The sequence below is a fragment of the Fusarium graminearum genome, chromosome 3 (assembly GCF_000240135.3).
Source record: "Fusarium graminearum PH-1 chromosome 3, whole genome shotgun sequence".
Classification (NCBI taxonomy): Eukaryota; Fungi; Ascomycota; class Sordariomycetes; order Hypocreales; family Nectriaceae; genus Fusarium; species Fusarium graminearum.
The window spans coordinates 2,469,279-2,490,301 of NC_026476.1; the positions used below are offsets into that span (position 1 = coordinate 2,469,279).

Below are 21,023 nucleotides of genomic sequence, written 5' to 3' on the forward strand. Positions count from 1 at the left end.
TATCACAATAATCGAGTCACAACAAGATTATAAAAAGGCCTTTGGAGACTTGATTAATTCTGCAGAAAAGTAAAAGCTAGCTAGCATGTTATCTGAAATGCATGTTTTTTTCTGCCTTGTTCCATGTCGTCGCTTCCGTCGACCAGCAGCACCCAAGCTGGCACCCCCAATGAATAATTTTATGTGTATACCTAGCATTTTTAATGTAGCCCTCTTTTCCCTTGTTTTTTTTGTTACTCGTACATGGTACCATAGATATGGTATGCGTCAACCACCAACACCTGATAGTGATAAAAAAGTTATGTCCATCGCGCCAAGTGACGAAATCAACGGTAAAGTAGAAGGGGAGATAGGGAAACAAGGAGAAAGAACAGAACATGCTTTTATCTTTTCCGTACTTTGATGGGTTTCCTCAGGGATCGTTTGGATTTCTAGCCCCATCGATCGCCTTCTCTCTCTGCCTCGAGCCTTCGCATTCTCTCCTCCTCATCGCCGCCGTTGATGGCCTCACTTCGACGAGCGGACGTTGAGGATGCGGTCCGGCGTCCTTTGCGTGAGCCTGTATCGTCACCATCATCGCCACGGTTACGCTTCCAACCTGTCATGCCTGCGATGCGCTGCGCTTCTTTGAGCAGACGCTCGCGATCACGAGCTTCGCGTTCAAGTGTGTGAGGGTCCTTGCCCGAGCTTTCGGTTCGACTCTGAGAGTTGGCCTTTGTTTCGTTACCGCGAGGGCCAGAAGGAGGCTTGGGGTCTTTGTCGTTGGAAGCAGTCCCAGCGTCAGTCGATTGGTGTCTGCTGCTGTATCTTGAGTCGCGCTCTCTGTCGCGGTCCCGATGACTCTCACGATCTCTGTCCTTGTCCCGGTCTCGGTCGCGATCACGTCGGTCCCTATCCCGATGTCGATCTTTGCGATCCTTGCGGTCTTTGTCGCTGCGATCTCTGTCCTTGTCCCGGCGTCGCTCGCGATCATAGTCCTTATCTCGATGCGAGGAGCGGTGCCCGGACTTCTTACGATCATCACTACGATGGTCGTCTTTATCCTTCCGCTTGTCTGAGTCTCTATCACGACGGCTGCGGTGGCTGGATCGTTTGGACTCTGTCGGCGATGTGGAGCGGTTTCGATCAGCATATCTGTCGTCCTTGTCTTTATCCTTGTCCTTGGAACGGGAGGAATCCTCTTCATCGTGGTGATGTCGTCGGCTTCGATGCTTCTTGCGTCGGGAATCGTCATCGTAACTGTCATCCTCGATGGACTCCGAGCGGTAACGTCTACGTCGACGAGAGCTTTTATGCCCTCTGCTCCGACTACGACTTCTGCTGACGGTACGAGATGCAGATCCCGCATGGACTTGATTTTGGCCGTGATCATCACGTTCTCTATCGTGCTTGTCATGATCGCGAGATCGGTCTTTGCTATGCTCACGTTGGGACTCATGGTCCTTATCTTTCTCGCGAGCATCGGTACCAGCACGGCTCGGGGCTAGAGAGTTACTCCTGGAACGGCCTCGTTCGGCTGGGCTGTCTCTTGCCGAAGGAGTCGACTTGCCGGGCGGAACTTCACTTCCAACTTGGTAACCACGTGCTCGGAGATGATGAAGACTTGTGTTAGGAAGACCTTGCCTCATAGCCTTGGGGCCAGTTGGCGCATTCAGCGGAACATCTGGAACCGGAACTGGACGAACAGCAGAAGCACCAGGCCCCATGTTGGGCGTCATAGAGGAAACATCGCCAGAAACCTCATTTCCTGTGGCCTCACTGGATCCATCGGCTTGTACTGCATTTGAAGTTCTCGCTTCATCAGCCCCCCCCTACAAGGCCTTTTGAATCGGTTGGCCATTCTCATCCACTTGCTGGCCATCCGAATCGATACTGTTCTGGCCATACTGACCGGATCCGTGCTGAGAGAACTGAGTTTGATCCTGGTAGTTGGCATTGCCTCCGAATTGGTAGCCTCCACGGCCGTAACCTCCATAGTAACCACGGCCTCGGCCTCGACCACGTCCGAAATTGTTGCGGCGATAGTCATTGAATTGACCATAATTACCTTGATTGTATCCTGTCTGGAATCCTGAGTTAAAGCCCCCGAAATCACCTGTTCCCATGCCAGGACCATTTTGATTGTAATTATTCTGGTCGAAATTCCACGATTGAGAACCGTTCCAGTTATTATTGGAGCCTTGGCCAAATCCACCCCCAAAGCCACCCATGCCGTTCATGCCCATGCCTTGAAAGCCTCCGTTCATGTACATGTTCTGCATCGTCATCGGGTCCATGCCCATGCCCGGCATACCTGGCATATAATTAGTATCGTTTTTATATAGCCAGTTGACATGATATCATCACTTACCCATCATGGGGAAATTGCCGAAAGAGTTCGGCGTCATACCGTTCTGCATAGCCATCATCATCTGCATCTGGTTGAAATCGCCAGAGCCAGAAAAGCTGCCATTGGGGAAATTGCCGTTTGTGGATTCGGAATCGGGCTTCTCTTGATCTTCCTCGTCCTCGCCATCCCCTTCTTGTTGGTTCTCCTCCTTTTTGCCTTCGCGGTTCGGTTCTTCGGTGACATCCTGCTTTGTTAGAGTCTGCTTATCAGAATTTTCAACTCCGGCTTCCTCGGCACTGCCCCCAGCAGAGACATTTTGAACGTCGCCTGCTTCGTCATGTCCAGGAGCCTCAACGGTAGGAGTGTCGTCTTGAGAGTTGATAGCCTATCATTTGTTAGACGCAAGAATCTTGGAGAATTTGAAAATGGCTTGGAGGTACCTGATGAGCGGGTTGAGTAGCAGCACTCTCATCAACGTTTTCAGCACTATCAATTTGACCTGATGGCGCGTCTGCACCTGGATTTTGTTCTGGAGCTATCTCAGCCGCAGGCGTTTCCCTGGTCGGGAGACTCTGTTTCGGTGCTTCGATGGGTGCTGGGGGTTCTGAATCTTTGTCTTCCTTGGGCCGGCTCGCTTCGCGCTTCTTTTCCGCAGTACGCAGGAATACTCTGATCGTAGTTCGTAGCGATTTGTTGGGATTGCAATCTTCAGCGGATAAGGGCGAGTGTTCGCAAACAGGACACGATGCGGGTAGATTGGATTGGCCTTGTCGCAGTTAGTAACATTATTATGTTGAAAAGCTTTCGGGAGGCAGGTCGCGTACATGATTCACAGATTGCCTGCTCGCAGCAGGGAAGACGGTAGGCATTGACGGCGAGTTTACTACAGATCGCGCATCGCAGCTTGATAGGAATCTCGTCGGGAGCAAGAGAGCTGGAAAAAGAAGAGGTTGTTAGCTTGGCTGCTGGCGCGACCGATCAAGGTCGTGTAACATACCGAATGAGCTCCGCCTGAGCTTCTGTGATTGTTGACGCCATTGCGAAATCTCGGTAACAGCGCCAAAGCTGAGGGCAAAGCCTAAGACAGCCGAGAAAGCGTCATGGGAAGGTTGTGCGCGGGAAGAAAAGAAGAGACGGAGGCTGAGGAGGAAGATGTACGTAGCAGGGTCGATCTTTTTTTGGTGGTGCCTGGTGCAACAGAGACACTCAGTCTGCTTTAATGGGCGACACGTGAGTGCGCGAAAGGAAATAGATTAAAGAATTGAATATGTAGGTACTGATTCAAGCGTTGTTCATGCAAACCAAACTTGAGAAAAGATGGGAAATAAACAATTGAGTATGATAAAGAGAATGGCCAGGGCCGTTTGCTTCACTTTGCTCTGACGCAAAGGCTAACAGCAGCTGGCAGGGCTATGATCAGGTTCAAAATCGCGGGAAAAAAGAGTGGGCCTGAAAGTGAAAGCCTCAAAGTACCTCCAATCGATGGAACCTAAACTATGAGCAGTCACGTGGCGTATAGATGTCATCGCATGGCGTAGATTGTAAAAGCATCTGATTAACCTGTGGAGCTTTCATTATAAGTCCTGTATATATAACAGTGATTGCTACTAGGTACTAAGGTAGGTATGATTTGGAGGGACAGATACAGAGAGAGATACACACACACATACCACCTAATCACTTGCGCAACTGTCTTCTTCTCCCATTCTCCAGCTGCACATCTTCACGAGAGGCAGGTAGTCAAACAGTGTTATAATCATAAGAGTTATGAACGTGACCGCCAATTGTCCATTCGAGCCGCAACAAAACATTGCTAGGTGGTAACAAGAAAAACACAAAATCAACTCCCAGATGCTCTCTTCAGCATCATTCCCAAGCAAGTGACTCGCAGGAAAAGGGCAGAATTACGTACAATACGAAAAGGATTCGTCGTCTGTACCTCCCACTTCATCCTCTCACCAACAGTTCTCCATTCGAATTTGTCTAGCAAGCGCAACTATCCTTGGCGCCGGCATCCTTGGGACCTCCAAGATTCACTCTTTGCTCCTCACTTCCCCGGCTGGCAGCATTTGATGCACCAGCTCCCCTCGCGCTCTTCAGCGACGTCTCAGGTATAGCGTTTGCGATGGCAGTAAACACCTCGGTAACATTATGCCCGCTCTTGGCACTGGTCTCGAAGAACAGTAAGCTCTCCTCCTCCGCGTATGCCTGAGCCTCTTCCGTGGGAACTTTGCGGGCATCGCCAGAGTCGTCGCCCTCCTCCCCATCCGCACCTGCGACACTGGACGAGTCGCCTGTAAGATCAAGCTTGTTACCGACCAGTGCGATAACGATACCGGGAGAAGCCTGTCGTTGCAGCTCAGCAACCCAGTGCTTGGCTTTGATGAGGGATGTGGGCTTGGTGAGATCGTATACGACGAGGGCGGCCTGGGCGTTTCGATAGTACATAGGAGCCAGCGAGGCAAAACGTTCTTGGCCGGCAGTATCCCAAATCTCAAACTTGATGGTCCTTGTTGGGAGATTGCATTTCTGAGTCAAGAAGGCGGCTGTCGATGCACTCGTTAGTGATGGCATACATGGAGATGACGAGAATATACGTACCACCAATAGTGGGCTCCTTGTTTTCTTGGAAGTCGTTGTTAACGAAGCGCAATACGAGAGACGACTATCGCAGCTCAATCAGTATGTTGACGATTCGTTTCGCAGCAAGCGGTCGCAAATATCGTACCTTTCCGACAGCAGCTTCACCAAGAAGCACAAGCTTGACGCTACTGCTTGGCTTGGGGGCGTTGGTGGAATCGGCCATTGTCGCGGGATCGCTCGGAGATGAGTTAACTGATGGATTGGGTTGCCAAGGCCTGAGTAGACAAGTGAGACGGCAATTTCGTTCCCCAAAGACGGACACGTAGCGTAGGAGTGAGAGTTCTAACAGGCAGGAAAGATGTCGATGGTTGAGTAGGCTTGATGAAAGTTGCCTGGAGTGGAGGAGATAAAGACGCGACGTCAGTGAAGTGAGTAGAGTTACAGCACAGTTGAGGTGAAGTCGGTAGCGGTAGCGGCGGGTTCCATCCAGGCGGTTTCTTGGGCACTTTCAGTGGCGTTGGTTGGCCAGCTTCCTTGATGACGAAGCCACATGCAGCTGCCACTGCAGCGACCAAGACTCACTAGCTGTTAGAAAAAAGGCAGTCCCTCATTGGCGGGCTCCCGAGCAAGTCCTTCGGCTCAATGTTTGACCGTTGTCAGGCTCCCCGCCAAATTTTCGAAGTGGCAGAAAAAAAAAAGTTAACGACAGTACAAGCAAGCTCTAATTGGGTCTTGGTATTGTCGATGAAGATAGCCATCACTTAATACTGTCTTTTCTCCCACCCTCCCTTTCACTGCGCGAAAAACACACACACCCATCTAATTTATACAATTGCCCTTGAGGCTCACGAAAACCATGGCGAAAGCCACAGAAGAACCTAAAAACTCCAAGCGCAATCTCCTCGACGATAGCGACTCCGAATCCGAAGATGGAGGTGCCGCTATTGCTGCGTCCGACTTCAAGGTGAATGAAGAGTTTGCGCGCCGTTTCGAGCACAACAAGAAGAGAGAGGAGAGACAAAGACTGGAAGAAAAGTTCAAGAAGACTGGAAAGCAACCTGAAAGCGACGACGACGAGTCTTCCTCATCCGACGAAGAAGAAGATGAGGATGGTTTCCTCGCTACAGAGGATCTCGACGCTCAAATCTCTGCTACTCTCCAAGCCATCCGAAACAAGGACCCCAAAGTCTATGACAAGGACGTCACATTCTATCAGCCCGATGATCCCTCCGCGACAACTGCCAATAAGGAAAAGAAAGAAAAGCCAGTATACTTGAAGGACTACCACCGAGAAAAGTACATGCGGGGTGATATCGGTGCCGACGATGAAGATGATGATGGCGACGTTCCCATGTCCTACAACCAAGAACAAGATGCTCTCAAAAAGTCCATCGTGGCTGAGATGCACGCCGCTGCGGAAGACAGTTCCGACGACGACGACGACGACGACGGTGGCTTCCTGCAGAAAAAGGCACCGGCCAAGGTGGATTCAAACGGAGTTCATCCCTCTCGAAAGGTAGCCCTCACTATTACCGAAGTCGATGTTGCCAATGCCGACAAGAATCCCGAGACTTACTTGTCAAATTTCATGAGCGCGCGCGCCTGGGTTCCTCCGGATGGTTCTAACTGGAAAGCCTTTGAGTCAGACGACGAGGATGAAGACGACCGCGCCGATGAGTTCGAACAAGCATACAACTTACGATTCGAGGACCCAGAACGAAGCAACGAGTTCCTTCGATCTTATGCTCGAGATGTTGCCGCTGCCAAGTCAGTCAGGCGAGAGGAGAAGACTGGGCGCAAGCGTCAGCGTGAGCTCGAACGCGAGCGCAAAGAAGCCGAGAAGAAGGAGAGACGAGAGGAGAAGGCCCGTCTCAAGAAGCTCAAGCTTGACGAAGCCCAGGAGAAGCTGCGCAAGATCAAGCGGACAGCTGGCAACGCAGGCAAGAATCTTACTGATGAGGAGTGGATCAAGTTCCTTGACGACGCATGGGAGGACGACAAGTGGGAGGATGAGATGAAGAAGCGATTCGGTGACGACTACTATGCTCAGCAAGATGATGCTATTGCATCGGATCAAGAGGAGAAGAGTGGAAAGAAGTCAAAGCCAAAGAAGCCCAAGTGGGAGGACGATATTGACATCAAGGACATTATCCCTGAATTTGAGGATGAGGAAGAAATGCCAAAGGTTTCCCTAAGCGACGTTGAGGAGGATGCTGCTGCTGAAGAGGATGAAGACGACGAAGATGAAGATGGCCCAGCCTCCAAGAAGCGCAAGATAGACCACAAGAAGGCCCGCAAGGAGTCCCAGAAGCAGGCTCGCCAGGAGCGCACCAAGCTCGAGGCCCTTGTCAACTCTAAACTCGAGCTCTCTGACCATGCTCTTCTCAAGAAGCCCAGCCATGCTCCTTTCCGCTACCGCGAAACTTCTCCCCAGTCGTTCGGTATGACCGCTCGGGATATCCTCCTCGCTCCGTCTGACGCCGCTCTCAACGACTTTGCTGGCCTCAAGAAGCTCGCCACCTTCCGAGACCAAGAGAAGAAGCGCAAAGACAAGAAGCGTCTAGGAAAGAAGGCCCGTCTACGACAATGGCGCCGCGACATCTTTGGCAGAGAGTTCGAGCGCGAGGGTCCTACTTATGGATTTGAGCGTTTGGCCACTGCCGATGATGGCAAGGGCTCTGTCATTCAGAACAAGGGCGACAAGCAGAAGAAGCAAAAGAAGGACGGAGACCAGGAGGACAACGTGGTTGGTGATGTGGGCGAGAGAAAGAAGAAGCGTAAGAGATCCAAGGGTAAGAAGAATGCTTCAACCGCCGCGGCAGCGGAAGAGTAAGAGTTTTTCTTGGGGGACATTTTGAGTGAGATACCACTGCGCTAGTAAAGTAGTAAAAGACCAGGCGTTCCATGTTGTATATCAAGGTATGGTTTCTTTATAGAAGGATCAGTCACATTACAAAAGCACGATTGTTTAGTTTATGTTTAATTTAACTTGGTCTGATGCAAACAAACGTCAAATTCTTAATGTGAATTATCTCATCTCTTGATAAAAGAATGTCAGCTCATTTCTGAATGAACATGACGGGTATGATGGTATCTCAAATGCTGAAAACACAAATTCCCCTTCCCAATGGTAAGATGACATGCCCAACAATGTTCGCTTTGAACTTCAATATGCCTCTTCGCCAATGTCCAACCCCGACTCTAGTAAGGTTCTCCCAAGATACCCAACGTAGAAACAATAAAGACGTAATAATATGGTAAAATAACCCCCTCCATAGACCGTACCACTTGTGGTTCATAACGCCAGACCAAACTATAGTTCTGCTTGAAGCAGATTCCTTCCATTCTAACTACGGGTCAATACCTCTCAACCTTTATTTTTGGTTGATGAGACCTTTGAGAACATCGTGTTGCATGTGCTAATCTGCCAGACAGTCCTTCCTAAGGACCCTGTTGCTGTAGCCCGCCCATTGCATTTGGCGTCGCCAAACCACTGCCTCCTGTGCCAAAGACGCCGGTGAATGGATCGATACCTCCCATATTGAAACTAGGATCCTGGCCCATCTCTGGGGGCTCCATGTTGAATGGCATGAACCAGGCAGATGATGCTTCAGGTCCAGATAGCCCTGCTCCATCTGCCATGCCGGCTCCTTGACCATTCATGCCTGCTTTCATGTTAGACCGCCGACTTTGCAAGTCTTCATCCGACTGAGTACCCGGAACTGCATCCCAACCCATACCAGTCATCATGTCGTGACCACTGCCCAGACCGGTACCAACATCCACCGAGTACCCGCCAAAAACAAGTTGACGGTCAAGAGGGTCAATGTTGGTGTTTGAGCCCGAGCCAAAATTCATTGCGAGTAATTCGGGCGGGAAGAAGGTCGGTGTGTGCCCGTGGTGAGAAAAGGCGGTCATGTTGGCGGGGCTCATGGGTGACATTGCAGTGCTGAAGGCTGAGTTCTGCGGGTTGGACACTGCAAGAGGGTTAAAGCCGGCCGTGCCGGTAGTTTGGAGGCCCAAGGCACCCGAAAACCGGCGTTCTTGACCTCCCACGGAAACCGAATCGGTGTCTGTACCCTGCATAGGATCGAGAGGCTGGCCAGACTGCACCGACATACCCGTTTGTTTCTTGTTTCCTTGCTTTCGTTTCGGTGCCGCTGCTCGAATACTATCCTTGTGCTCGATGCTTTGCGGCGTTGGAAGCGTGGAGAAGTATTCCTCTACTGATTGTAGCTCAGGCTTTGCTTCGAGGACACCATCTGCCCCTAGATCCTTTCGTTTATGAGTAGCAGGATCCATAAATTCAGCGTCAGAAAGACCGTGTGGGTAGCGATTGAACCAATCGCCGTATTGAAGATAAGATGACTGTGTGGCGCGTTCGTTGACGTTTTCGCCAGCTCTCACAGCATCCAGAGCATTCCGATATTGCGTGCGGATATTTTCCACCATCCAGTGAAACATGCCCCAATACTTCTTCATCTTGGTAAGATACTTGACATTGGTAGCCAGGTTGGCCTCAGCTGCTGGCTTCATAGAGGGATTGAGAGAGATTATGCCCAAGATATGAACTGTCGTCGAGGAGAAGGCACAGTATCCAGCAAACGGGGCGGAGACAAAACACCGCGGCTGTTCGGCTTCTCGAAGGAGCTCCGATATCCGATTAGCTGCATTGAATGTCCTCTTGCTCGCCTCGGAGAAAAAGTCGTTGTGTGCGCCCTGTTGCTTCCGTGCGGACATGGCGGCTCGACTTACGAAGAGGATGTTGTGCTGCAGGCAGATATGCATAAAGAGAAATTGACCTGCCGTGTTCTCTGTCTTGTGCACTTCAAGATTCTCGACAGAGTATCGAAGTGACAAGGGCAGACTTGCCTCGAGGTTCACAACATCATTAAGATGCTTGATGTACTGAGACTCATCTTCCCACATTGGGTTGGGGTCCAGTTCCTTTCCTCCTTGGCTCAAGTAAGTTATGATTCTTCCCCACAGGGCAATGGCCCGAACCAGATAAGCCGCTACACCCATGTTCTCTCGTGCATCGGCAAGTTGTCCGTCGTTGGGAGAAGCAGGGTGAGGTATCTGCCCATCCAGCATCTCTGTTGGCGCAGGCATGTCAAATTGAAAGTATTTCTCTTTGACTGGTAGTGGAATCTGAATGGTATCTTCGCGGACGAACATGGGTCGATCTGTCCCGGAAGAATTGAAGCGATCCATGAGGAAGCAAGCCCACATTATTCGTCGTCGTATCTCTCGGTCAATAAAGCTAAGCTGCTTTTTGGCGCCGTTACGGCCCGAGGGATCATACTCTAGATCTTTGTGTAACTGAAGAGCGAATGCCATCCGAATGGCTTGTCCACCTAGAGCCCAGCTGCGACCGCCTTGACATGTTCCAAATTCGTGCAAGCCCAGAATGAGTAAGCATGTCAAGATGGTAAGGTTTGGCCATTCATATCGTCTTGTGCAAATCTCACGAGCGTGGGTTGCCCACTCTTCGCCGCGTAAGAACTCTGGCCCAGATGAACTCACTAGAGGATTCGAAGTAAAACGAGCTGCCACAGCGCACACTGTAAGGATAAGAACTGGGGGCAGGGTTCCATTTCTGTACAAAGTTAGAAGGGTATATGAGATGAAATTTGATGGAAACTTACTTTAGCTTTCGCATGTAGCTTGGCTTGTGTAAAAGATGGTAAGATTGACCATAGACATTGTCGAAGAAAACTTCTGCAAGATGCTCCTGTATCTCCTTGGATGGGAGGGCATCGGTGCCTTCATGTTGCAACTTGTTCTCCTCGGTTTCTTGTACTTGTAAGCTACTTGGCCTGTCATCGCCGTCAATCTTGGGCTTCGAAGGCGCCTTGGCCCACGCCTCCAGATCAGGTCCGAAAGCTTCCTCAGCACCGCGCTTTTTGGTTGACTTATTTGAAGGCACAGTTCCTGGTATGGCTGGCTTGACCACGGCACGAGTGACGGACGATGCTACCTCTTGGTCCGACTTGGGTATGACCTTGATAATGCGCTCTTCCATACGCTTCAGCCGCTTATCAAGCATGGCCATGTAGTCTGTTCGAGGTGCAGCCTTTCGAGTCGTAACTTTGTAGACACATGGGATGCGTGAGCGTAAACAGTGCTTGCAAGCAGGTTTCTCGCCAGAACACCGGATCTTCTTTCGGCGGCATGCAATGCAAGCGAGCGGGAGGCGTTTTCTTTCTTTACCAGCCTTGGTCTTAAGTTCACTCCATGCAGGTGTGGCATCAGCTTTATCTTCTTTGTGCTTACCGCCCAGATCTGTTCCATCTGCACGATTACGGGAAGCCAGACCGAACTCATCGGCGTTTGAGTCTTCCAGGGCATTTGATGAAGGAGAGATGCGACCTTGACCAGTTTCAGAACCTTCGATGCTCTGGCTCCGGTTGCCCGGAGGCAGAGCGCCGAACGGCAGACCAGCGTGCGAAAGGCCGGACATGGCTTGGTGCTGAGGAAACGGAGTGGGAGGCTGCGATGCGTGTGCATGATCCGCAAGAGAGACAAGAGGAGATTGGTCGGGGAGACCTTGGTACGCAAAGGAAAAATCGTCGAAGTGTGAGGTATCCATTAAGGCGCCGTGAGAAGGAGAAGGCGCAGGGTGCAATCCGGGAACGTCGCGATAGAGTTGAGGGGCGGAATCGAAGGGTGACGGGGCATGTTGAGGTTTCAAAACGGCACGACCGGACATGACTCTGCCAGACAGCTACAGAGGTTGCGTCGCGGAGGCTTCCGAGGCCGAGAAATTTGGCGATGGGAAACAAATGTATCGGACCGTGGTGATGGTAGCAGTGCGGAACGTCTGGATTGGGGACGGTTTGATGGTCCAACGGTGTAAAACAAAAACAAATGTTTTACCAAGACAAAGCTTTACGTTGGCAGGTATCCGTACAGCTGTTGTGCAGCTCAAAACGTTGCTGCTGCAGCGCAGGACCGTTGAGTTGAGGTGACCCGAAGTCGTCCGGGGAGTTTATGGAGAAAAAGTAACGGGTACGTATGTTGTCAGTGGCTCCCCGCACTGGAGCTGGGGACAATCTGCGCCCCGACTGGGGCGAAGGAGTTGTTGGCGGGAAATGGAGAGTTTGGAACCGTCACAGAGGCTGAAGTCCTTTCTTACAGTGGGATTTGGGTATGTACCTGTCGATTTAGGTGGCGGCTCAGCGTTTCGCAAGGACGAATGGTGGCTCGCCTATTCGGGTAGTTGGGAATTGAACGGTCGTTGTTGTCCGCAAAGGAGGGATGCGAGAAGGAGAATCGGACCTGGGTTTTGAAGAATCGACGGGGCTCTTTGGGCGGAAGGGAAAAGGATTGAGTCGTGGAAGCTGGGGGTCCAAGACCAACGTCGAGGAGGGTGGGACCGTTTACCTTTTGTCGTTAAGTAGGCACCCAGGATTGCAGAAGCAGTGATCACGATAGGTCGGTTAGGTAGTAAGTTGGCGGGTTAGTAGACACCTAGAGGCATGTTATAGTGCACGGCCCAGGGGGTGTGACTGTGGGGTAGACTAGTAAACTGTTGTAGACATGGAAGAGAGACAGTCTTGGACTCCAAGGGACAAAAGAGGCTGTATTGGATCAAGTCTCGATTGGATTGAATTGGGGCTGTCATATTTAATAAAAAAATTAGGTCTCATCTCTTATTATATCTCTCTTCCATGTCATGTCTAATAGCAAGCATGTCTTGTCGGGATAGTAGCAGCGAACATGTCAAAACCATGTGTACCTACCTACAATACTAAGACATGGTGGAGCTGTCGAAAGCACGGTGGACGCGTGCATACGGATACCTTGGTAGGGATCCCTACGTACAGCAGTTGAAGAGTCCCCATTACAGCAATTCGTGACGTGGTAGTCCTTGTCATGTGTAATAGTTGACGCTGTTGTCCAAGGATTGCATATAACTCAACAGTATGTATACTTACTCTACTAATGTATTATCTGATGTAACCGCCATTGAGCTTAGGTTATTAGCCTCCACCCGGGAAAAAAGATGGATTGAGATAAACGAATTCATCTCCTTGTCTCCTTTTCTGCTCTTGTCGTCAGTTCTTGGCTTTTTATCATTGAATTGCAGAGTCATAGCAATAATATCAACTGTCCAAACGAGGAACCTCCGCCCAATGAGCCTCTCTCAGATGTCAAAACGGCACAGCAGAGCAGAGCAAAGCACGGGACCTACGCGGAATATCCCCACAAGGCTAGAGGAGGCTACCCAACGTGCACAGAACTAACGACTCTCGGGCCATATTAGGATGTTCATATGAACGTGCAATCTTCTTGAATACGACTGGAGGAGAAACGAGTTTCAAGCATCTATCTCCTTGCAAGACGCACAAAAACAGGCAATGCTATCATTTGATCGCGGCTGTCTCGGCTGGACTACCCGCTGTTGAGCTGGTATCCCACCGGAATCCGGATCATCCCAAACATCGCATCGCATCGTATCGTCATCTTTTTCCATACCTACTGAAAAAGGTTCTCCAACGGGACTCCCCCGTTAGGCTTGGTGTCACGCTGTCAAGGTTCACTGAGACAAGGCGCGGCAGGATACAGAAAGGCTAACGCGAGCGGGCCAGGGGGGCCCTTGAAAAGTGACAGTCCAGTCTTGGTTCTGTCCAGGACCCCGGGCCTTTTGAGGCGGCGAAGGAAAAGCAGGGCGTTGATAGCTCACTCCGTACTGTACCTAAACCTACCTGGCCTGGGGGGACTGGCTGACTGTGCAAACAAACAAGACAAGAGGCCGCCTTGGCTTCAAAGAGATCTTGCTGCAGATGTGATTGCATGAAACTAGTCGAGAAATGCCGGACCATACCAGGGTCTAGTCTTGCGACTACCGCCCAGGCACTCTGTCTAATGTCTCTGCCTCTCCCCTGGCTGTCTACATATTCCTGTGTACCCTCCTCGACAGCTATTGTCTCCTAATTTAGACATGATTCCTCCTCCTCCTTCTTCTTCAATACCCGATGATACCCATCGGAGAAATAGGTGTCTTCGTCTAGCATCACCCATGAAACTGGCGGTGCAATACAGATGATCTGCGGACTAAATTCTGCTTTGGAATCACCAATTGAGCAGACCGCGGGATATCTCGTTGTTTATCCTGGCAAGGATAGACAATCCCTGTTGAATGGACGGTAACTTCCGAAGACGATTGGGATAGAGCAACTTTAGACTTTACAGCCAAAATAACGAGGTGTCATTATGTTACATGCACCAATGTTGACAATAGGGGAACTGAGCACAAAGCAAAGGGCATCGTCATCGTTATTGTCATTGCCATTGCCATTGTTATCATTATCATCTTTGCTACCTACTATGCAACATAGTCTATACACGGTAGTATTCAATCTCTTGGACGAATCAGAATATGCTACTTGCTTGCTTGGTTCATAGGTCACAAGTGAGGCGTCCATCTCTTGTCTTCTCTTCTCTTCTTTTCCTTTTCTCTTCTTTTCCTTTCCTCTCCTTTCCTCTCCAACCTTAACCGCCAGCATGCATCTTGAAATAGCACATCGCACATCCCCAATACCTTGACCGTTGCAAGTCAAGAAAAAAACTAAAATCCGCGAGACAAATAACGGTTCTCCCATCATCCCCTTCTGCACAGACACTTCAATACATGGATCCCTTGCCGAGCCAAAAGTTCCTTGCCCTCTACTATTATGTATGTATGATGGATAATGGATCTCCGACGTTAGGGCTGGATGGAGTAGAGTTACTCTTCTCTGTCTGTCTGGGCTAGTCACGATGTCGCTTGGAGACATGATCGCCATATAACAAGTTACGCATGGTTATCGTACTGTAACATCGAACTGACGATCCGGTCTCGAACCTCACCATCACGTCTCATTTTATTTTCACACACCTACATGCATATCCCTCGTAACCCATTGTCAATGACATACAGTGCCTCCTGTACCATAGATATTAGTACTTACGCAAAGCCGCATACCTAGGTTGTTTTGCGTCTTTCTCAGACACTAAAATGACAACCATCGGTACCGGTCCGATATCTCCTTCTCTTTTTCTTGTCCCATCAACCCTTCTGTCCTTTTTGCTCTACGCCTTGACGGGCGTAACAATACCATGGTCCGCCCGCAGCACTGCCATGTTACCTATGCTATTCTGCTTGCGTGTTTGCGCCGCACCGCATCTTGCTGATCAGGAGGAGAGGCGTCAGGGACATGCAGTGTACAGAACAGGTAGTAGTTCGTGCAATAGTTCTTGGTATAAGCCCAAAACGGAGAGACGAGCAACAGGTTTAGGCCAGTACTCTATGTCTTCGGGATGTGGGATAAGTGGGATAATATCGACGCGTGGGGGTTCTCTTCGATGGTACCGTATTGTAAACGGCCCAAATATCAAGGAAATTAGGTCATCATCTCAGACGCGCGCTCCTTGCGCATCAGCTCGCCTAAGCCCTACAAGGTGATTGTTTAGATTACCACGTTCCATGCGAGTTACCAACTGGAAAATTAACTATACCGCTCCCAAAAAGGATAATATAAGCTATGCCTACTCCGATGGCTGTGCCTCAACTCAAACGTCCAAGTTGGGCTGAGCACTGAGTTTTGCCAACCAACGGTACCTATAGGTTACCCTATGCTGCCCTCCATCAAGACAATTTGGACTGAACTCGAGTCTCAGTGTGGCAATGAGTGTCTCTCCTACACTCCTTCTGGAAGGTGTCGTAGCATTCCTGTAGTAAGTAGGTAACTCAGCATATCAAACTGGCAACTTGATGGGCCAACCACGAGCTGCTATCACTTACACGGTCAGACCTATTTATGTATTACAGGTCTGAGCCTCGGTCCGTTTCGACTGGTCCGATCTTGACTGCAGCAATCAAACTGTTGATGTCTCACCGCATAAAACGCAGATTATATCTCCCGGTTGTGGCCAACCAGTCCTACCGAATTATCAATCACCCTGAGGAAATCGTGAGTCTTTGAATCTTGAGCTACAAGATGTAAAAAAGAAAACAATAACGCACGGTTGACCAACATGTACGGTCAGACACAACAACAACAAGGCCTGTTTGGTTTTTATTCACAAGCATATTTTTGCTATTGATGATCACAATTCTTTCATTAACCTTAAATCGAGTCAGGACTCTAATGATCCAAACGCCCGGAAATGCTATGATGCGCCATGCTATGCTGCGCCCCTAGTCCCTGTAATCTATCAGACAAAGATTCTCCGTGAGCGAACTTTAATAACCAACCAATGCCTAACCCTCCGCCCCTATTTACTCGTCACCTTTGTGCTTGATGTACACAGGAATTCCATAGAGTACCACCGCAGCGGCGTTGAGATACTTGAACCTGCACGCCTCCCTGGACCGTGCAACAGCCTCGGCTAGTGACACGTTCCGTGTTACCTGCCCATCTTCCTCCGATTCACTCGCCGTAGTCTCATCCTCGCCCGAGGCCCGACTCTTGCCCTTGGCTCGCTTATCCTCTTTGAACGTGCCCTTGGGAAACAACCCCCATTCCTCAAACGATCGGCCCGCGAACCGATCAATGTCCCTATCCGTCACGTCCCATAGTGTGCCCACAACCGCCGGGCATCCGGCCATCATGTAGTTCCACACTGGGCCGTAGTTCTCAAACTCTCCGGCTTCCGTCAGCGATGCCGAACTGCAACCCATTAAGAATGTTGCCGGTTTGCACTTCTCAAGACGACGAATTGCGCGTGCTCGAATGTACTGCGCCCCGCTTCCGTGACCAAAGTAAAGGAGAATCTCAGAGTCTGACAAGGCCTTTTCGAACTCAGCCTCTTGGGGAGCGCGATTGACAATGCCGTTCCAATTTCTGAAACCCTCCATGATTGGCTGGAAAGTAGACTGCGTGTTGACCAAGTCTGTCGAGGGGTTCAGGATATAAGTTCCTCGATCGGCAGAGACATAGTGACCTTCAGGCGCATCGTCAGAATCATCGTCGTTTGCAAATGGCCGCGATTCCGTGATAAGCTGCCTCAAACAAGCAAGAGAAGGAACGCGTGAAACTGCGAGGCCTTCCATGCATGGCATTGACTCCCAAGGGAAAGCATGGAGAGCCTTGTCTAATACCAAAATAGTATGTGCGTCTTCTGCGCGTTCTGATCCTGTTTTAACAGCGTTGTAGTAACCACGTAGTGCATCATATGTCTCAACCACCATTGCATCAAAATCAATCTCATCGTAAGCGTTGCGTTCTCCATGGAACTGAAGAATGTCGACGACAAAGTAGAGCAGATCGTTGAGTGCCTCATCGTAATCGCTGTCTGGATCGGTTGGATCACCAAGCCCGATGAAGAGATCGAGCACTCGGGGGTCGAGAGACACCTTGGAGGTCTTTGTTGGCTTTTTGCCTCGGCCCTGTTTTCGTGAAGGCAGATTGCTGTCGAGGATCTGGTCAAAGCTCTTTTGAAAGCGTGCAAGGAGATCGGGTCGGCGTTCGTGTTGGGAGAAAATTCCCTTGAAACCACCTAGCCAAGTCGTCTCAACCGTGGCTAGAAGGTCCTTGAGTCGTCCATCCAATGCGTCTCGCTCTGCCCACCACGCAGACTTTGCACCCTTGACACTGAAGTCGCGACTAGCAGAGTGGCTTGTTTCATTGGCAAGCCGGATAATATCCATCATCTCCTCCTTGCCGTGCTCGAAATTGAAGATCTCGGAGTCAGCATCTCGAGAATTGGCACGCTCGAGAGGTAGTCGGAGAATGAAAGGACTGTGGCCCGCTTGGAATTTGGTGATGCACAGATCATGATGATTGTCGCTTAAAGAGACGGAGAATACACTCCAGTTGTGGGGTACCAAGTCAATATAGTCCTCTTGGAATTTAGCCATCTCAGTTGTGAGTCCGACGCTATCACGTCTCGAAGTTTGGACAGACCCCGAGCCATCTGTTTCGGTGCATTCTTTGTTCTGCAGTGTACTTTGCTCACGCTTCCAGGTGACGTTACGAGCCAAATCAACAGAGAAAGTCGCAAACCCTGAGCCTGCGAGAACCTTGGATTGCGTCGTTGAGGTGGCGGAAAGAAGAATGACCGTGTTTTGAAGCAGAGCTGAGATGCGATGTACCATGGTGCTATTAGCAGTTGATAGAGTCGAAGCGTGAGCCTCGAGAAGAAGCTCTTGGGCTTGTCTCAATGCCTCGGCGAATGCAGGAACATTGGCCTCCTTTGAGGCCTTTCGCTCGGTGGCTGCTGCGACAGCACGTCCCTTACGTGGAGGCGTCTGACTTACGGAGCGTCTCGTCTTGTCAGAAGCTGCGACTGCCGGGAAAGAGATAGTGGAATCCTGAACAACAGAGAAGACGGGATCATGAATCATCTGCTCTGTGCTGTGGCCGATGAGAGAAATCGCAGTCACTACTTGCTCTTGAGATAGAGTACCAAGTAATTTCGGCAGTTCTTTAGCAAGCTCCAGAGTTGATAAAGCTGAAGTCCAGTCCTTCTGGCTGATGAAGCCCAGAGCTCGCGACAAAATGACCGAAGCCATCAAAGATGCCTGGTACGCGTCCTTTGGCAACTTGGACACTTCTAAAGCAGATGGTTGAGACTTGGTTGCTGCTTGTCGCTTTCGAGTCTTCGGCGCTGGGGCAGGAGCAGCAGCGGGGGCGGCTTTGGCTCGAGTCGTCCTGGCAGCAGTGCGAGTAGCGCGTGTAGTGGCGGCAGCTCGCGCTTTAGCAGCAACAGGAGCTGTCTTCTTAACCTCATTCTGGATGCTCAGTACCTTACCATGATCTCCGAGACGTTGGGCAGTATCCTCGGCAAGTTGAAGAAGTTGGAGAGCCTTGTCTTCGTCACCCGTATCGCGGAATAACCCGCCCAGTTGGCAAGCAACTCGAACCCGAGACGCCGAGATATCTTCTGGCAACTCCTCAAAAGCCTCGTTTCCAAAATCGAGGGCCTTTGTCAGCTTGCCAGCGCGATGGTAAACAGAACCTATCCAGGCCAGGACTTGTGCCCGGTAGAGTGGAGAGCCTGTAGTCTCTGCGATTTTCTGGGCGGATTCCGCATAGTAAACGGTCTCTTGATACATGCCAAGGTGGGCGTATACGGAAGAAACGTGCAAGAGACCTCGCAGAAGGGGAAATGCGAGTGCCCAGAATCTTGGCCCAATCACTTGGCCGAGTTTCGAACCAGCCTTGACACTATCCGAACTGGTTGTTGAAGCGTCCATAACACTTGTACTAGCACTTTGAGACACGGATGCTTCTATCTTGGACCAGTCATGAGACAAGACCCGAACGCTCGATTTAACGCTGATCAAAGCTTCCTGAACTTGACCACGCTTCAAGGCGAGAACCGATTCCAGGAAAGAACTCAGAGCAATAGACATGTTAGCTTGGGATCTTGACAGAGCCCATGACGAGGCAGATCCGCTATATATAGCTTTAGCTGCTGCCAATGCGGAATTCCTAAGAGCAGTTAGAATGAACACCTTGTGATGATGTTTTGACAGAAATAATAACTTACGCTTCTTCAATGTCGCCGATACCAGAATAGTACTCGGCTTGAGTAAGATGGAATTCTGCAATCAGCCCACGGGAGACGCCTTCTGCTTGGTCCAGCAGCTTCTTCGTCGCATCGAGTGTCTCTTTTGCTTCTGCAAAATGACCAATGTTGAGATGCTGCGAGGCGAGGAGCGTGTGATTGAGAATGACATTGTTGTATGTCGGTTCAGCAAGGATCTTAGACAGAGGCGTCGACAGTTCCAAGATCTCGAGTTGCAGCCTATGCTCACCTCGCAAGCTAGCAAATTGACTGGCAGATTGTAGGTGCAAAACGAGACCATCTGGATTATCGATCTGTTCGTAGAGTTCACATCTTGACTTGCAGGATTCGGTCATTGATTTCCAAGAAGTGATAGCGTCTCTCAGTACAGGTACGGGAAGAGGAGCGTCAGTAACTGCCAAAGCTGATACCGACTTCTTCAGTGTCCTTAGGTGAGGGATGTAACGGGTCAGAGAGCTGTCCTCGCCGTAGGCCTCGTTGTCTAGTTGCTGTGTCGATTCTTCGACTAACTTGATGATCTGCTCCATCTCATTCTCTTCTCCAATAACTTGGAAAAGTAGGTGAAGTAAGACTCGAAGGCGTCGGACTGGAAAGCGTTCTGGTGTATATATCTTCAAAAGAGCCTGTACAGACGGGTCATGCAATTTAAGCGGCTCTCCCTTGGAAGTTGTGTCGCCAACAATCTGCATTAAATGCTCCAGTACTGCAGCTCGCTCATTTTCTTGTAGAAAAAAGGCCCAGTCGTTCCATGACTGATCAAGTTTGGCAATTGAACGCAGGGTTCGTGACAAGGTTTCTGCCTTTCCGTCAGCGCTCCAAGCGACACTAGGAGGCTGCGAATCGAGAGCTGCTGTGACTTTCACCAGGGCACCATCTTCAATCATGTTTGTGCAGATTGATCGCAAGGTTCGGATTGCCTCTTCGCTTCGATTCCCAGCCTTACACAGGTCGGCAAAAAGTTCCAGCTTTGTTGAGATCTGGGCTTTTTCCTGCTGTGCCATGGGCCGGTCCTGAATTATCTCGATGGATCGACTTAAGCATTGGAGAATTTCCTTGTTGATTTGCTTGGATTTGCCAAGGTCCTTGCGCAGCTGATTGTACCTTGCGAAGTATAGACTTGAGATCTTGACAAAATAGCCACTCAGCTGTTCTGTTCGTGATATCGAAATTGCAGGGTCGAGAACACTGTCGACTAATTTGTTACAATCCCACAAGACTTCGTCCATTTGCTTCCATGAAGTCGAGTCCTTTTGAATGTCGCCATTGATAACCACCAAAGCACCATCGATGATCTGGCTAATCGTCTGCATCAGAGTTTCTCGTCGCTGATCGAATTGCAGAAGGGTTTTGGGTGAGGCATCCCTGCCAGGAGGAGCTCCTAGCCAGCGGCGACCAAATCGTGGAAATTTTGTAATAAATGTTTTGAGGTGTTGCATGATAGTGCTGACTGTGCTGTTTTTGGATTTTGAGTCCTTCGAGTTGCTCACAAGTAGTCCAACAGCTGATCGTCGGGCCAGTGAAAGGCTATCCAATAATTCATTTAGGTCAGTAATATTGCCACTTAAACTGCCTTCCAAGCTCTCTGTGACTT

At 50.1% G+C, this 21,023-nt stretch overlaps 6 protein-coding genes across 6 annotated transcripts; 1 reads left to right on the forward strand and 5 right to left on the reverse strand.

Annotated features, from left to right (window-relative positions):
• Positions 1 to 431: 431 nt before the first annotated feature.
• On the reverse strand, positions 432 to 2,801 carry FGSG_05500 (uncharacterized protein; the record flags this gene model as incomplete). Its single annotated transcript, XM_011325742.1, has 4 exons — positions 432 to 1,777; positions 1,892 to 2,293; positions 2,351 to 2,714; positions 2,796 to 2,801. The coding sequence occupies 4 exons, from the start codon at positions 2,799 to 2,801 to the stop codon at positions 432 to 434; spliced, it is 2,118 nt and encodes a 705-aa protein (XP_011324044.1).
• A 1,206-nt stretch (positions 2,802 to 4,007) lies between these two features.
• On the reverse strand, positions 4,008 to 5,318 carry FGSG_05501 (vacuolar protein sorting-associated protein 21). Its single transcript, XM_011325743.1, has 3 exons — positions 5,058 to 5,318; positions 4,931 to 4,994; positions 4,008 to 4,875 (listed from the first exon to the last, which is right to left on the reverse strand). Exons 1-3 carry the CDS (start codon positions 5,133 to 5,135, stop codon positions 4,313 to 4,315), a joined length of 705 nt encoding a protein of 234 aa, XP_011324045.1. The 5' UTR covers positions 5,136 to 5,318; the 3' UTR covers positions 4,008 to 4,312.
• A 450-nt stretch (positions 5,319 to 5,768) lies between these two features.
• On the forward strand, positions 5,769 to 8,046 carry FGSG_05502 (uncharacterized protein; the record flags this gene model as incomplete). Its single annotated transcript, XM_011325744.1, has 2 exons — positions 5,769 to 7,741; positions 7,971 to 8,046. The coding sequence occupies 2 exons, from the start codon at positions 5,769 to 5,771 to the stop codon at positions 8,044 to 8,046; spliced, it is 2,049 nt and encodes a 682-aa protein (XP_011324046.1).
• Positions 8,047 to 8,353: 307 nt separating this feature from the next.
• FGSG_05503 (uncharacterized protein) lies at positions 8,354 to 11,624 on the reverse strand (the record flags this gene model as incomplete). Its single annotated transcript, XM_011325745.1, has 2 exons — positions 8,354 to 10,511; positions 10,561 to 11,624. 2 exons carry the CDS (start codon positions 11,622 to 11,624, stop codon positions 8,354 to 8,356), a joined length of 3,222 nt encoding a protein of 1,073 aa, XP_011324047.1.
• A 2,473-nt stretch (positions 11,625 to 14,097) lies between these two features.
• FGSG_12749 (uncharacterized protein) lies at positions 14,098 to 14,694 on the reverse strand (the record flags this gene model as incomplete). Its single annotated transcript, XM_011325746.1, has 1 exon — positions 14,098 to 14,694. The coding sequence occupies one exon, from the start codon at positions 14,692 to 14,694 to the stop codon at positions 14,098 to 14,100; it is 597 nt and encodes a 198-aa protein (XP_011324048.1).
• Positions 14,695 to 16,178: 1,484 nt separating this feature from the next.
• Positions 16,179 to 19,767, reverse strand: FGSG_05504 (uncharacterized protein; the record flags this gene model as incomplete). Its single annotated transcript, XM_011325747.1, has 2 exons — positions 16,179 to 19,299; positions 19,394 to 19,767. The coding sequence occupies 2 exons, from the start codon at positions 19,765 to 19,767 to the stop codon at positions 16,179 to 16,181; spliced, it is 3,495 nt and encodes a 1,164-aa protein (XP_011324049.1).
• Between the last annotated feature and the right edge of the window lie 1,256 nt (positions 19,768 to 21,023).

Bases quoted from the DNA above. Each gene is read 5' to 3' on its own strand.
- FGSG_05501 (XM_011325743.1), bottom strand. From the start codon at position 5,135: ATGGCCGATTCCACCAACGCCCCCAAGCCAAGCAGTAGCGTCAAGCTT. The intron at 4,995-5,057 runs GTACGATATTTG...GAGCTGCGATAG, and splicing joins GTGAAGCTGCTGTCGGAAAG to TCGTCTCTCGTATTGCGCTT. The intron at 4,876-4,930 runs GTACGTATATTC...GTGCATCGACAG, and splicing joins CAAGGAGCCCACTATTGGTG to CCGCCTTCTTGACTCAGAAA.